Source organism: Lissotriton helveticus, chromosome 12, assembly GCF_964261635.1.
Source record: "Lissotriton helveticus chromosome 12, aLisHel1.1, whole genome shotgun sequence".
Classification (NCBI taxonomy): domain Eukaryota; kingdom Metazoa; phylum Chordata; class Amphibia; order Caudata; family Salamandridae; genus Lissotriton; species Lissotriton helveticus.
This window is the reverse complement of record NC_136073.1, coordinates 93,975,757-93,992,505: the sequence shown is the minus strand read 5'-3', so window position 1 is coordinate 93,992,505 and position 16,749 is coordinate 93,975,757. Positions and strand designations below refer to the sequence as shown.

Below are 16,749 nucleotides of genomic sequence, written 5' to 3'. Positions count from 1 at the left end.
TACTGGTTAGGCCTAATGTGATTTATGCGTAATGTGCAATGCGGTTATGCATGTGATACCTCTAAATGTGTTTTCATGCTTAGGAGGTTGTTGTGCCTAGTATAGTTTATACTAGTGAGTTTATGTGCCCCTGCGTGTTCTATGCCTATGGTGATTAGTATTGTGTAGTGTGTACCTACCTGTTACCAGTGGTTACTGGTTGCGTTCTACAATGGTTATTTTGTGCTACAAATACTCTAAGTGCTATTTCTAAGTGTTGATCCTGACAATGGCACACGTGGCAACGTCGTGTGTAAATAATCCCTTGTGAATATTGCCTGTGCCAGTTGGCACAATGTATATTGTGTGATTACTATCTGATGTGTTTTAAGAATACAAAAGTTATTTTTATATACCCTCATGTGGAGTTCCTTTTGTAGTGTGCCTGGGATGTTGTTGCTGTGTGCGTGTGCAAATGCTTTACACATTGCCTCCGGAATAAGCCTCTCTGCTCGTGCCAAGCTACCAAGGGGGTGAGCAGGGGTTATCTTTGGTGTGTAGCTCCCTTGCCCTGACTAGAGTGGTGGTTTCTACCTGGCTTTGGCGCAAGCCTTAGCCAACCAGAAATCCCAGTTCTAACAGCATATCACTGTTATGTAGAGGCTTCTTCCTCTGATGTCTTAGCCCATCAACTATATTTTTACATTGGAAATTCTATGTCACCCTCCTGTTGTAGACACTACACCATCCTGCATTCCAGTAAATGGGTGATCAAATTACCATGTATCATGCAAAAAGCATTATACTTTAGCATCACTTCTGGGAGCAGTGTTCCCTTTGAATATCTGAATCGATGCTCCAGAAATCATTTCAATTAAAAAAACAAAGAACCAGTTCTCAATCATTTTGAAGAAGGGGTTCTGACATTTGGCAGTCAATTTCCCCCGTCATTACTGCAAGGCCCTCTTCTTAAACATTCAAAAGGAACAAAAATGTCTAATACACAAATGAGTCATCCAAGGATGGCTCAATGCCTAAAAAGAGCCCATCAAATGTTTTCCCCGTTCTCTGTACTTATTGTCACATCTATGGGTTATTTGCACTGAGAGACAGGTTGCAAAAAGTTGTTTTAAGATTGCCATTAACATTTTGTAACCTGTCTTGGATTTTGCGTGCCAGTGTAGTTATAGGTTGCATCACAAAATGTCTAGTCACATGGGTCACAGAACAACCTGTCTAATGCATAATAACTCAAAGGGTCACTGTTTGTGGACCAATATTATTGGCTACTAAATAGAGGCAATGTGGCCAGCAAGAAGAACACTACCATCTATGTCTTTGCATTTATTCTTTTTTAAACCAGCCAGATTTCCTTGAAGAAATTAGTAATATATTGTTTTTAAGTTTCCTATTTGGGAATTTATGGAGAGGAGAAGGTAGTGGTCCCCACTACCAGCTTCTGCTGGGGTCACCTGACATGATCCACAAAGGGAAGGTGTGTCTAGGGAATGCCTTTCCCTTTGAGAACTCATTTCCATTCGTTTGAGGTGTCGGCAACAGATCAATGGTTTGCAACTGCAGTAGAAAAACATTGATATATACAATTGTGACTTACAATTTGGAGAGAACACCCCTTTCACATTCCATACTAATTGTGATACAGAACCGTTTCAGCATGATATGGAACTCCTGTGGAGATCCACATAACATAATAAAACAAAAATACATAATATGTATTAAAATTAATATGAATCACCAAGCTAATACATACATCGTTTTAAAACCATTGATAACTATATAAGGTGACAATGCGCATAGCACCATGTAGAGCATGTTAAATAACTGAAGTTGTACAAGTGTAGTTCTATAAGTGCAACCTTTAAATAGGGTAACACACGGAGAATGATCAAAAATGCATAAACATCTCATAACAATTTCCATGATCGTAAAACCCTTTATACTTTATGCCTTGCATCTGACCATAGATGCATGCTTGTTCCCGACACTAAAAGGGGAAACTGTGTGCCATAGTAAAAAACAACAAGTATAACATAGAAACTTGATCAATGCATTCAATATCCTATCCACAAATGTGCAATGTGCATAGTACTACATACACTTTGTAAAAATACAAAATAACATTTTCTTAAGAAATAGGTATTGCATTAATTTAGGACAACCACCAGGAATAATCCAGGTTCCTAATATATATTTTGAAAGATAAAAAAAATGTTTTGAATCGCCCACCTGACTCGCACTGATTGCAAAATAGTTGTTTCAAAAATTGATAAATCTTATTGCATATCATTTCATCCATTGGAAACAATACAAATTTGCATGCCTCCAGGGCAGAATGAAAGATATAGTTATGAAACAAAGGCCTAAAAACTGACAACAAACATTTTGTAACACAAAAAACACAAATATATTGTGGTACAGATCTTGAATGTAACTATTCAGCACTGATAGCACACATATTTTGTGAGTCTCAAAGGCTTTTCTAAATTGCAAAACTGGTTTGGTACATGGGAAAAACATTTTGAGATTGTAAACCCTGTGATTTTGTGAGTTGCAGGGTTTGCGATAACGAAATGCATTTGTACTTCTGGATGTTTGTCTTTACATTTGACAATCTGTTTAACATGTTGTACATAGAAATGATTCAACTGTTTCCATTTGATTTGAGTCTACATACTTTCTTGACAATTAGAAATACTTCATAATGTGCAATTCTGCAGTATTTTCATGTTAACCACACAGTTCCAATGTGAAGTTCTCCTATAGCTCAAGTTCTGATACATTTTATCCAAGACCCCAAATAAAAAATGAAGTAATAAATGCAAAATGTTCTTGAGATTTCTGATGCAAATCTATCAACATATCCTCAGCTCTTCTCTAGATGTTCCATCTCAACACTCACCAGGTGATACCTTAAGAGATGGATACACTGTAGTTTGAAATACTGATAAGAGGTGAACATCATACTTTTAATACCATGAGAAGGTGGATATGGAGTTTGATAAAGTGAGCCTGTTCCCAATAATCTCCCTCAACACTTCTATCAGTAAACCTCACATTTAACGATATCTTACTTTTTCTCCGAAAGCCTCCCTCATACATAAACCTCTTTATAATCAAAAATCAAAGATTGAGCTTCAATAGGAGAGGGACTTTGATCTTACTTGGTTGATTACTTTGTGGCCTTAGTGAAGAGAACTACAAAGGGGTTGGGTACCTCTCTCCACTTTCAGCTGTGGGGGACACATTTCAAACCTGGTGTCCTTGGTGTGGTTTCCCCAGACTTTTGGGCCTCAGATCTCTTGCTTTGCTGACTTTATTTTGCTGGCTTTAGGATTCTGTGCACTTCACCACTGCTGTTCAATGCTCAAGTTCAGAGGTCCTTTCCCTAGAGCAAGGTAACATTGACACGTCTACAATTGGAATATTGAATGTACTTATAAATCCCTAGTAAAGTACACTACATGTTCCCCAGGCCCTGTACATTAAATATTACTAGTGGGCCTGCAGCACTGATTGTGCCACCCGCTTCAGTAGCCCTTTAAACCTGTCTCAGGACTGCCATTCCAGACCCTGTGTGTGCAGTTCAAACTGCCATTTTCAAACTGGCAAGTTAACTCACTTTCAAGGCCCAAACCTTCCTTTTCTACATATAAGTCACCCCTAAGTTATGTGCTAGACAGCCCCAGGGCAGGGTGCAGTGTGTTTAAAAAGTTGTGCATGTACTTTTAAGTTTTACATGTCCAAGTAGTGAAAAACTCTTTTCATATGTTTTTCACTACTGCGAGGCCAATCTTGCTTATAGGTTAACATTGGGTTTACCTTATTCCATCCTATAAGTGTAATTTCCAATTGGGGTAAGATAGAAGTTCGGGTTTGGTGTCTCTGGACTCACAATTTAAAATAACTTATGATGAAGTCAGATTTTAAATTGTAATTCTGAAAATATCACCTTTAGACAGTTGGCATTTTCTTACCTGAACCATTCTGTGCCTCTGAATATCTCTGAATACACTTCTGGGTTGGGTGACATATGGGCTTTGTGCATTCTCTCTAGACAGTCACACACAAAGGGAGCTGAGGAGTGTCATTCACATCCTAATGGCCTATCACCAGGCTAATGGGCCTTCCTGAGCAAGATGGGAGGAACGAGCCAACACTTGCACCTGAATAGGAATTTGCCTGTCCCCACACAAAGAGCTACCCCTTGTAGTGAGTCTGCAGCCAGGGCAGGGAAGATAGGGACCTCGTGCACTTTAAAGCCCTCCGTTTGTAGCCCCCCACTTCAAAGGGACAACTGGGTATATGTACTGGAACCCTAATAACATCAACTCAACACACTCTGGACCTGAGGACACTCAATCAATCAATCAATCAAAGCATTTATATAGCGCACTACTCACCCAGAGGGTCTTAAGGCGCTCGGGGAGGGGGGTCCGCTACTGCTCGAACAGCCAGGTCTTGAGCTGCTTCCTGAAGGCGGGGTGGTCCTGGGTCAGGCGGAGGTGGGTCGGGAGGGAGTTCCATGTCTTGGCGGCGAGGTAGGAGAAGGACCGTTCCCCTGTGGTGGCGCTTCGGATGCGGGGGACGGCGGCGAGGGCGTGGCCGCACGATCGAAGCTGGCGTTTGGGAGCGTAGAAGTTGAGGCGGCTGTTGAGGTATCCTGGTCCTTGGTTGTGTAGGGCTTTGTGAGTGTGGGTGAGGAGACGGAAGGTGATTCTCTTGTTGACCGGGAGCCAGTGTAGGTCTCTCAGGTGTTCGTAGATGTGGCTGCGACAGGGGATGTCCAGGATGAGTCGTGCTGAGGCGTTCTGGATCAGCTGAAGTCTCTTCTGGAGTTTGGCGGTGGTTCCTGCGTAGAGGGAGTTGCCGTAGTCCAGGCGGCTGGTGACGAGGGCCTGGGTGACCGTCTTCCTGGTCTCGGTGGGGATCCACCGGAAGATCTTACGTAGCATGCGCAGGATGTTGAAGCACGACGAGGAGACGGCGTTGACTTGTCTGGTCATGGAGAGGGAGGAGTCCAGGATGAAACCTAGGTTGCGTGCGTGGTCTGTTGGTTTGGGTGCGCTGCCTAGTGCGGGGGGCCAACAGGAGTCGTCCCAGGCGGAGGGTGAGGATCACAAAATGAGGACTTCTGTCTTGTCCGAGTTCAGTTTCAGGCGACTGTTCTTCATCCATTCGGCTACCTCTTTCATCCCTTCATGAAGGTTGGCTCTGGCGGTGGCGGGGTCGTTGGTGAGGGAGAGGATCAGCTGGGTGTCGTCGGCGTAGGAGATGATGTTGAGGTTGTGCTGGCGTGCGATGTCTGCGAGGGGGCTCATGTAGACGTTGAAGAGGGTTGGACTGAGCGAGGAGCCTTGAGGAACGCCGCAGATGACTTCGGTGGCTTCAGATCTGAACGGGGGGAGGCGAACTCTCTGTGTCCTTCCGGCGAGGAAGGAGGTGATCCACTCCAGTGCCTTCTCCTGGATTCCGACATTGCTGAGTCGCTGCACTAGTGTACGGTGGCAGACAGTGTTGAAGGCCGCGGAGAGGTCTAGGAGGATGAGGGCTGCTGTTTCTCCGTTGTCAAGCAGTGCTCGGATGTCATCTGTGGCTGCGATCAGGGCGGTCTCGGTGCTGTGGTTGGCTCGGAAGCCAGACTGCGAGAGGTCGAGGGATCCGTTTGTCTCGAGGAAGGCGGCCAGCTGCTTGTTGACGGTCTTCTCGATGACTTTTGCAGGAAACGGGAGCAGCGAGATGGGGCGGTAGTTCTTGAGGTAGGTGGGGTTGGCTGATGGCTTCTTTAGTAGAGCGCTGAGTTCGGCGTGCTTCCAGCTCTCCGGGAAGGTGGCGGTGTCGAAGGAGGTGTTGATGATGTCCCGCAGGTGGGGTGCGATGACGGCATCGGCCTTGTTGAAGACGTGGTGAGGGCAGGGGTCGGTCGGAGATCCGGAGTGGATGGAGTTCATCGTTCGGACGGTGTCTTCGGTGCTGATCTGGGTCCAGGCGCGGAGGGTGGTGGTGGGGGGCGGTTGTTCGGTTGTGGCGTGCATCGGTTGAGTGCTGAATCTGTTGTGTATGTCCGCGATCTTGTTGTGGAAGTAGGAGGCGAGGGAGTTGCAGAGGTCTTGCGAAGGGGTGATGTCGTTGTTTCCGGCGTTGGGGTTGGAGAGCTCTTTAACGATGCTGAAGAGTTCCTTGCTGTTGTGTGCGTTGTTGTCCAGTCGTTCCTTGAATGCAGTTTTCTTGGTTGCGTGGACGAGTTGGTGGTGTTTTCGGGTGGCGAGCTTGAGGGCAGTCATGCTGTCCGGTGTTGGGTCTCTGCGCCAGGTTTTCTCGAGGGCTCGGCAGTTCTTCTTGGAGCTCTTGAGTTCTTCGGTGAACCATGGGGCTTTCTTGCTGCCGGGTCTGCTAGGGGGGGTCCTCAGGGGGGCGAGGTCGTCAGCGCAGTTGCTGATCCACTTCGTGAGGTTGGTGGCCGCTTGGCTGGGGTTTGTTGCGCTGGTGGGTGGGTTCTTGCTCAGGGAAGTCGCGAGCTGGTCGGCTGTGATCTTGTTCCAGCTTCTGCGTGCAGTCTGTTGCTGGTGGTGGTAGATCATGTTCCTTCTGAAGCTGAAGTGGACGCAGCTGTGGTCCGTCCAGTGGAGTCTGGTGGTGTGGCTGAAGGTGATGACCTTACTGGATGAGAAGACGGGGTCGAGTGTGTGTCCGGCGTAGTGGGTGGGGGTGGTCACCAGCTGCTTGAGTCCGAGGTTAGCGAGGTTGTCCAGCAGGGTGGTGGTGTTGCGGTCGTTGTTGTTCTCCAGGTGGAAGTTGAGGTCCCCGAGGAGGATGTAGTCAGCGGAGAGGAGGGCGTGCGGGCTGATGAAGTCGGCGATGTCTTCGCTGAATTGTGTGCGTTGTCCCGGGGGTCTGTAGATGAGGGTGCCTCTGAAGGTGGTCTTGGGGTTGGTGTGGACCTGAAAGTGAAGGTGTTCGGCGGTTGCCAGGGTGTCGTCGGCGTTGGTAGTGATGCGGATGGTGTTCCTGTGGATGATGGCGATGCCTTCTCCGGTCTGGTTGATGCGGTCCCTTCGGATGATCTTGTAGCCATCTGGGATGGCGATGGCGATGTCGGGCGCTGAAGAGGCGTTCATCCAGGTTTCCGTGAGGAAGGCGACGTCTGGTGAGGTGGTGTCGAGCAGGTTCCAGAGCTCGACGGCGTGTCTGTGGACGGAGCGAGTGTTGAGCAGGATGCACTTCAGGTGGCTGCTGCTGTTGCTTGTCTTGGTCTTGGTGGGTGTGGGTGTAGAGCAGGTCCGGATGCAGGTGAACTCGCAGGAGCGGCAGCTGAAGGGTCCGTCTCGGGGTGGCACGGTAGCATCCCGGGAGTCGGCCGTGTTGAGTGCGGTGAGGGTGGCGGCGTCGTACGTTCGGCGGGTGGGCTGGGGTCTGAGAGGGCCAGGGGTCCTGGCACTGGGTGCGGTCCAGGCGCGGACGGGCGCAGACGGGCTTACCTTTGGCGCACCTTCGGCGCTCAGTCGGTGCTCCCGCTGCGCGCGTCCGCTGCGCGGTCGCTCTGGGGGCGTCATAAGTGAGGAGCCGGGAGGGCGGGTCAGCTGGGTGGCGGGAGCGGGGCGGCCAATGGGCAGGAGGGGGGTGGAGATGCCGGGGGCAGTGGCGGGAAGGAGGGCGGCTCAGTGGCGGCTGGGTCGTCCGGCGGCTTGAGGGAGCGCCCAGGTGGGGGAGGGCAGCACGAGGGGTACAGAAGGAAAACAGGGGAGACAGGTGTGAAAATACGAGGGGGGACAAGTTATACAACCGGGGGGAACAGGAGAAAAACAAGTGGAGGCAAGATTAGAAACGGGGGGAAACAGGTGAAGATACAAGTGGAGGCAGGCTTAATCAAACGGGGGGAGGCAGGAGAGAATGCGAGGGGAGAGGTGGACAGAACAAGCAGCAGGCGAACAGAGACACAGAGGGGAAACAGGAACGCTGCAGCAGAAAACAGTGGCAAAAACGGGGGTGGTAGAGGCAGTGCGCAGCACTCAGCAGGTGAGGGTCCTGGCCACAGCGGGCAGGAGCAGCGGAGGTGGGGCGACCTCACCTGGTGCAGGCTCGAGCACACTGTGCTAGGAAGAAGAACTGCCATGCTGCTGAAAGGACTCATACTCTGCTGGATTTCCTGGACACTACCTTCTGTGCGTCATACCCTACCAAGTGGTGCCAATCCTGCCCTGGGCCCTTGAAGGTGAGTTTTCCTGTAGTGTTCTGCAAGAATCCACGTATTGCCTGATTCACACTGGTTAGAAACAATGCATTCACCTTTAAAGCTGACTCATCGCTTCTTCAGACTCCACAACATCGCTAGCACGGCTTGAAGATGAGGCGTTAACTTCATCTGCGGGGTATCTACATTGACACAGGACCTGGATTTGTGATTCAGAAGCAACACATCGTCTACAATCCTTCAGATCGACAACAACGTATCACATCCCATGCTCCTTGCAGCTGTTTCTCGACGTTGTGGATTGTTCTATGTTAAGATACTGTTTCAGCAGGCCTGTTTGGCTACTGTATCCAAGCCATGCTCCATCATGGTCAAGTAGACTTTTCAGATTTGATCCAGTCTAGCGTGACCAGATAGCCCCAGTTGGAGCATAACTCTGAGCTAATTGAAGATATTCTTTACAAATTAATACCTCTGCTTCTACTTATTAGATTTTATTTGTTTCTGTCTTGTCGTGTTCATTACATTAAGCCCAATTTGTCTAACCTGGTGTGGATTTTCTTTTTTTGTGGTGTTTGTCACTATTTTATTGTAATAAGTGCTGAACAAATACTTTATACATTGCCTCTTAAATTAAGCCTATCTCTTCTGTGCCAAGCTACCAGAAGGCAAGAAGCCTTTCTTGTTTCCAAGATATTGATCTACCAAATAATAGGTTCACAATAACCCGCACAACACTCTGCTCAGTCCTAGCGACATAATGTCCCTCAGAATGAATGTTGCGCTTTACAAATACTTGTAAATACAAAAAAAAAAATAATACAAGCACAGGTCAATTTAGGATATGTATTTCACTTACTGTTACTAGAGTACTGGTTCCTACTTGGATAAGGTTCATCACTCTTCCAACTAGAGACCCCATGTCTAACACTGTCATTAGAGAAACGTTTTGGTTTCCAATAACAACCTATTTGAATAATGTTTCTAAAAAGACTCGATTGATATCTACTGTTTCTGCTGAGAATTATCAACCACCTTCAATTTCTATGACCTCACTATTCTTATAATATTTACAGTGATTTGCCCTTAATTTTCTATGCCTGTGTCACTTCATCTTCTTATCTCCTTTTCTGAATCCTGGTCTTCAAACTAAAGTGTTGTGCTTCATATTTTCTTCTACTTCTGTCTCTCTTTCAACCTTTTTTTCTCTTTATTATTTCTCCTTTCTTAATCATGGCCTTTGTTGTTGCCTTTGTATTGTGCCTCATTGTTTAAATAAAGCTTTTTTAAACTGAAAAACATATATCTTACCTTTGGCAAGTGAGATGCGGGGGCATTGTGTGGAAGGTTTTGGCCGAGGAGTCTGGGAGGTACACCCTGTCCACGTGAACTGGAAAGATGCCACCAATCAGGATATCTCCAGGTCTGAAGAGCCCAGTGGGATGGAATCCATTCAGATGGCAACCTCTTGCTATCCTCTGGTCTACTACTGCAGGCATGGTCAGCCACATCACCAGGCAGCACAAGGTTTTCTGATGGTGGAGAAATGTGGAATACCGTATAGAAGACTTCCAAAGATATGCTTCTGTGTACCATCTCGAAGAGCCGATATCAGAAGGCTGACAGTACAACTTCCCCATTTTGATAATTGTGAGAAATTCCAACACGTGTCATCTAAAACCAGCATAATTATGACTAAACAGTTCAGGTAAAAGCCAAAAAATGACAAGACATAATTATACTACAGTTCTGTCTTTATACAAAGGTGAACCCAGGAAATGTTACCAATACTTTTTAAAACATTTTATTAAAGTTATGTAATAATTTACCAGCATACAATGCCATGAAAATAGCAATTTGCCTCTAATAAAAGAACTGTCAACGATATGGAAAACAGAACAATGGTACAAGTATTAGAGTGTCTTTTACCAATAGGTTGGCAATGTAATAAGTAGTATTGACAGGTGTGGATTGAAAATGGGGAACAACAAGAAAGTAAGCCAGAGTCAAGGATGGGGGATGGATAACAGGAAAACAACGAGGCAGGGAGGCGGACGAAAAAATAAGTATGTTACTGTGGTTATCTTCATACACTGCAAATGATAAAAATCCCAGTTTTCTACTAACATCATGGAATTAAAATACATTATGGTCTCCTAACAGGAATTACACTGACCTTTTGAATGTTCAAATAGTTTTCATCGCAAGCGTAAAACGTTACTGTGGACTGGGAAACTCATGGGATTTAATATTAAATTTGGGGGCTTGGTGAGCTCTTTCTATCCTAATACAATTCATGCGGCATAAAAATCTCTCGGATAAAACCATCTGCAACTGACCATAGTCCAAACCACCCTGTGGGAGTAATTCCTGTTACAACAAACATTCCTCTTAAATTAATCTTTTAATCTCACCCTATGGAAGCGATTCCTGTTACACTAACACTTCCCCTAAAAAATGTTCTTTGAATCCAAACAGCAAGGTAGAAGACACTGCATTTGGGTAGAGTACCATACATCATAATAGAGCACCATACAGCAGGATAGAGTGCAGTACTGCAAGAAATAGCACAGTACAGTGTGGTAGAGCACAGTAAAGCAGGATTGAGCACAATGCAGCATGGTAAAGCACACAACAGCATGGTAGAACACAGGGCAACAAGGTAGAGCATAAGGCAACAGATTGGATCACAGTACACAATGGTAGAGCATAGTATAGCATGTTAGAGCACAGTAGAGCCAGGGAGAGCACAATACAGCAAGGTAGAGCACAGTGCAACTGGGAATTTGACAGTGCAGCAGCGAAAAGCACAGTACAGCAGGGGAGAGATCAGTAACACGTGGTACAGCAAAGCACAGCAGGGTAGAGAACAATACATTATAGTAAAGCACAGTGCAGCAGGGGAGAGCTCACTACAGTAGGGTATAGAAAAGTACAGCTTGTTAGGGCACAGTACAGCTTGCTAGAGCACAGTACAGCTTGTTAGAGCACAGTACAGCCTGGAAGAGCACAGTGCAGCCTGGAAGAGCACAGTGCATCGGGGTAGAGCACAGGACAGCAGGGCAGAGAACAGTACAGCATATTAGAGCACAATGCATCATGGTAGGGAGCAGTGAATCAGGGAAATGTGCAGTATATCAGGGTAGAGTAGAGTTCAGTACCTAGTATGTCCTGGAGCTGGATGCTCAAGGTTGGACTCAGACTGGGGTCAGTAATACAGTGTCTGCCTCCTGTCCTGAGTTGGAAGTTGATTTCTCGTGACAGTGCTCCACTACCTTTACATCTCTTGTTTTAACCATTCTGCTTGGTTCACTTTTATACCAGCTTGTGCCCCTGTGGAATAAGGCAGTGAAGGAGATACAGGAAAAGGAGAAGAGCAGCTCATTTAAATATTTATATAATTGGGCATATCTAAGGAATACACCAATTATACTAGATTCCTTTTCTATTATATTTTCTTGAATTGAAACTGTTACACGATTCTATCAAATAATAAACCCACAACAGTGTAGATAGGTGTCACATTGTGTATTCAAACAACACATAATGGCATAATATATCGCTTAGTTACAAATGTGTTTGTTTTTATTGTAGACATTTTGTGTTTTTTTAGCATCTTTAACCTATTGGGGGTTCTACGTTTACACACTGAGTAAGCTTTGTAGCGGTCACCAGGTCATGTGACCATCCACTTTGCCTGCTTTAGAACAATCAGTCGATATTTGGGGTGAGTTTGAAATTTGGCCAAACCTGTGAGTCTGTTTTTTACTAACTTGTTTGATCCATTGTATCACTATCCTCCAAATAAGAGTATGTGTCTAGGGCTACTGTGTCTGTGTATGTGTGTGGGTCTTCATTGTGTGTGTGAATGAGCCAGTGTACGTAATGTTGAAGGAACTGGCTCAAGTTAACTAGTGTGAGAGTGATCTTGAAGTTTTTGAATTTCTGTATTATATTGACTAGTTTTTCTATCATCATGTACTTCTCTGTTGTGCTGTTATTCTTTGTATTTTTCCTTACTCAGAATGCTTTACCTTTCATCCTGTGGCTATTCCTATGAACCTGTTCAACTTATCTTGCCCCATTGCGTGTTTCTCTTTGCCCTGTTCTACCTTTATGTTTGTAAACACCGCCCAGAAGCATATAGTCAGGCTGGCACGCTTGTGTTCAGTTCCCTCATTATTAAAATGGTTGTAATGACAAAATACACATTGAGCACCTTTGCCTTACTGGTATCCCTTCAATTTGCGTCTGAAACTCCTTCTGTATGTTTTTGTAAATAATTTGCAAAGTGCCCCATATGTAGGAACTCTTGAATCTCTAGACTGCTGATTCTCAGGTTTGCCTTTTCTATAGCCCCTGACAGGGAAGGTCTCCGTTGGTATTCCCCCTTTTGGTGTAAAGGAAGAAGGCACATTGGCTTCATCAGCATGTGACCTGACATTTGGCTGCAAAATGTGCAGTTTTGAGGTACCTATTAGCACCTGTATCCACCTACAGGACTCTCTTTGTAAAATAAAGTACAAGGGCTCAGGTAGATGGGGTCCCCATCAATCATATTTAGTTAATCCCCTCACTGCCAGGGTGTTTAAAGAGGTCAGTGTTGGAAACTGCTCTGTTTGCAGGATTTCCCCAAACCTTTTACCTTCCTCCTACTCTTTTATACTGACTCTCTTTTTGTTGGCTCTAGTACTCTGGGCACTTCACCTGTGCTCACCATTGCTAAAGTGCCTGTGCTCTCTCCACTAAACATGGTGTTATTGGTTTACACCTGTTTGGCATATTTAGCTTACCTGTAAGTCCCTTGTTAAGTCTACCCAGGTCCTGTAATCTAAATGCTACTAGTAGACCTGCTGCACTGATTTCGCTACCCACATATGGAGTCTTTCAAACCTGTTTCAGGTCTGCCATTACGAGGCCTTTGGGTGCAGTTTACTGCCACTTTGACTTGTCATTTAAAACCACATACCAAGCCTTAAACTCCCATTTTATTACACGTAGGCCACCCCACAGGTGTTTCCCAGGTAGCCCTATGGGCAACGTACGTTGTAACTAAAAGGTAGGATGTGTTCTTTTAAGTTTTACATGCCCTGGTATTGACAAGCAACTAAATTTGTTTTTCACTACTGTGTGGCCTACTCTGTAATTTCTAATTAGAAAAGAATAGCTAAATCATGTTTCATATTTTTGGAATGGTAATGATAAATCCCCTTTAGTGGTAAAGGTAGATTTGACATTACTATTTTAGAAATGCAGCTTTCAGAAAGTAAAGATGAATTTGCTCCTAACTTTGCTCTGTGTCTGCAGCCTATCTCTAATAAACGCCTGGTTTGGGTGACAGCTATACTTGCATTCATCTGCATTCTTATGGGTCTTGCTGGGTAGGGAGAAATGGGAGGGACTGACACTTCAATAGATAGTGTCCTGCCCGCACACAAAGCACTGATTTATTCCCCACATATAGCCTTGCAGACAGGAGTGTGTTGGAAGGGATATGAGCACTTCAGAGAGTTTCTTTGAAGTCACCCCCAAAATCAAAGGAACATTTAGGCATAAGTGCTGAATCTTTGACCCCTAAAAGTAGACACTTTCCGATCTTGAACTGAACCTCTGTCAGAAGGACTGCGGTGCTGCTTAAAGGACTTGACTTCTGGATGGACTGCTTCCTGCTTGTCACCCTGCTTCCTGCTCCTCCCTTACTCTGCTGGAAGGACTCTGCCTTCCCTCCAAGTGATCTCCAAGGGCTTGCTGTCTTGCCTCCGGTGTCAGGGACACAAAAGACTTACTGAAATTCTGCTGGTGAATTTGGACTCTGCCTTCTGGTAGTCCTGCCCTTGCCTGAGGTAGCCCCTCCAGGTTCTAGGACTCAGAAATTGTTTTCTCAACTGATTTCTGCGAAAACTGACATACTGCATCAACTGTGAGAGAAATTACACCACGTCACCCTTTGACACTGATGTAGAGGCTGTTTGGTGACAGTGATTCCACAGCCACGTATCTTGATGATGATGATGCTCTGCGTGGCTCGATGATGATGCATTGAATTCACTTCAACAGAGCTTGACAATGATGCAGGACCCCCTTTGCGTGGCTCAAAAATGATGCAGTAGACTCTCGATGCTGACAAAATCTCCTTTCAAGGTGTTTCTTCAGCGGGACCTGTGTGGGTCCTATAGCCGGCCTGCCGGTGATCGCGGATGACCTGAACTTTGAATATGCATTAGTCCCTTGTGACCTCAAATAACCTTTCGACTGCTAGTGACTTATACACACTATTTTTGCATTTCAGCTTTAAACATTCATATCTCGATTTCTATTGATTGGAATTTTGGCGGTTTGGTTGTATTTTGCTCAGATAAATAGTCTATATTTTTTTTAACCTTTTTGTGGTGTATGCATTGTGTTACTGGGTGTGTACGTGTTGCTCAAATACTTTACACATTGCCTCTTTGTAAAAGCCTGACTGTCCTATGCCAAGCTACCAGAGGTTGATCACATGTTATCTGTTAGTGGGTATCTAGCTTACTCTGACAAAAGTGATGGTTCTTGGCTGGCCTGGGTGCATACCTCAGCCAACAAAGAATCCCATTTCTAACAGTGTGTCTTCAACTCTTTCCTAAATTGGAGGATTGCTGGGGAAGTTCTGGTGGATACAGGGATAATTATCCAGATAATGGGTGCATAGATAGAAAAGTCCTGCTGCTTTTGTTTTCTTCTTTACACTTCTTCATCTCCAGTCTACTGGCAACATGGCTGAAGGTTTGCTAAGATCCACCTTAGTTGGTGAGCTTGTCTGAAAGATATGCAGGTGTGCTAGTTGGGATGGCTTTGAAAATAATGCAGCTGGTTTTAAAGATGATGTGCACCTGGAAGAGTTGCCAATGGAGGTCTGTCAGGATGGGGGTGTGTTCAGCGTTTTCCAGGATTTCAATTAACATATGGATACAACATGCACACAGCTTTTCATAGTGTGCCTACAACAGAAAGGGAAGTGTGAATAATCTACAGGAAAACACTTTTTATTATAAACAGTGGCACATCTACTGCACACTCACTAACTCATCCATTCATTTATAAATAAAATCATTGATTTACTCACTGATGCATTCATCCATACATTAACACACTCCTCAAACCATCTATCCATCCATCCATCTATCTATCCACCTGTGCATCCATCCTTCCCTTCATCCATCCATCCATTCATCCATCCATCCATTCATCCATCCATTGATCCCTCCATCACATCCAACAATTCAGTGCTTGTTTCAGGCATAAGAGGCACTCAATGAAATTGAACACACAAACGTTCTCCAATGCCTCTACATATCCTTCATCTATACTAACAAATAACATTGTTAACTCTTTCCGTGCTGATGACGGAACCGCTCCGTCATCAGCCGCGGTGGCGCTGTGGTGATGACGGAGCGGTTCCGTCATGGCCCGCCCGACGCGCCTGCGCGGTGCTGATTTCGCGCCTGCGCGGCGCGTTCTATTAAGCGGGCGGGGCCATGACGGAACCGCTCCGTCATGAGCACAGCTCAACCGCGGCTGGTGACGGAGCGGTTCCGTCACCAGCATGGGACCACCACGCGGCCCCCCGCCCCCTTAGCGCTGCGGCGGAATAGCCGCCGCAGCGATGTGGTTAAAATACTGATATGCTGAAATATCCTTAACTAAATATCAAGTATATTAATATTGTGAAGTAAACAGAGGTAAGTATAGATGTTCAATTCCAAGTACACAGAGGTATAGATGTTCTATTCCAAATGTTATATATATCTATGCTTACCTAGCTTTAGAATATGTTGCTACTCAATATTTTGGCACATTAAAATTGTCTCCCTGATATTATGACATGCACCCTCCCATTGCACTAACTCCAAAGCATAGCTCAGTAGCAAATCTTGACATCATCTAAGACTGTGATGTCTTAGTATCCTCTCGGGATAACAAGGACCATGGCCAGTGTTAAGATACAAATGCTATAAAAGGCAGCCCAAGTCTTCATTCTTTCACACAAGTCTTCTATTAGCTGCACTATCTTTCAGCACGTCAACTGTCTCTATGTTGTTCTCTACAAATTGCCCAACGCCCACCTGGGAAGATGTTGCCTTTGCCATCTTCAACCGATCATGAGAGTTCATATGTTCCAGTCTTAACTGTCTACACTTGCTTTCCATCAGTGAATTGTCATATTTCAAACTTTATATTTTTGGTGAATAGACTCATCCAGGATACATCTTTTGCTACCCAACAAGCAGAAGGCTGCTCAACCATTTTAAGTGCACCCACTGGATAGCTGTGAAAATCCTCAATTTAACCATTCATTTTAGACCAGGGCAAATTGTCCATGAAGCTCTGATTTGTTTAAACAGCTTCCCTAGTGTCTATGTGACATCCTCTGTAAGTTCCATTCCGCCACTCACCTCAGTCATAAATCTTGAGTAAATCTTCAAGTGTGTTCTTTCAATATCTACTTACGTTATTAAAACGTTGCTAATTATTAATATGCAAGTCCTGAATAAGCCCAGTCATGTTTTCGTTTTTTGAGAGACCTC

General features: G+C 45.2%; 1 protein-coding gene across 1 annotated transcript in view; it reads right to left on the bottom strand.

The window, feature by feature from the left end:
• LOC144797924 (extracellular calcium-sensing receptor-like) overlaps nucleotides 1–9,828 on the bottom strand; it is a 34,554-nt gene extending 24,726 nt beyond the window's left edge. The window contains exon 1 of the mRNA XM_078668726.1: nucleotides 9,500–9,828. Within this exon, the coding sequence (XP_078524852.1) occupies nucleotides 9,500–9,828 (329 nt within the window). The remainder of the gene's footprint in view (nucleotides 1–9,499) is intronic.
• Nucleotides 9,829–16,749: the final 6,921 nt, after the last annotated feature.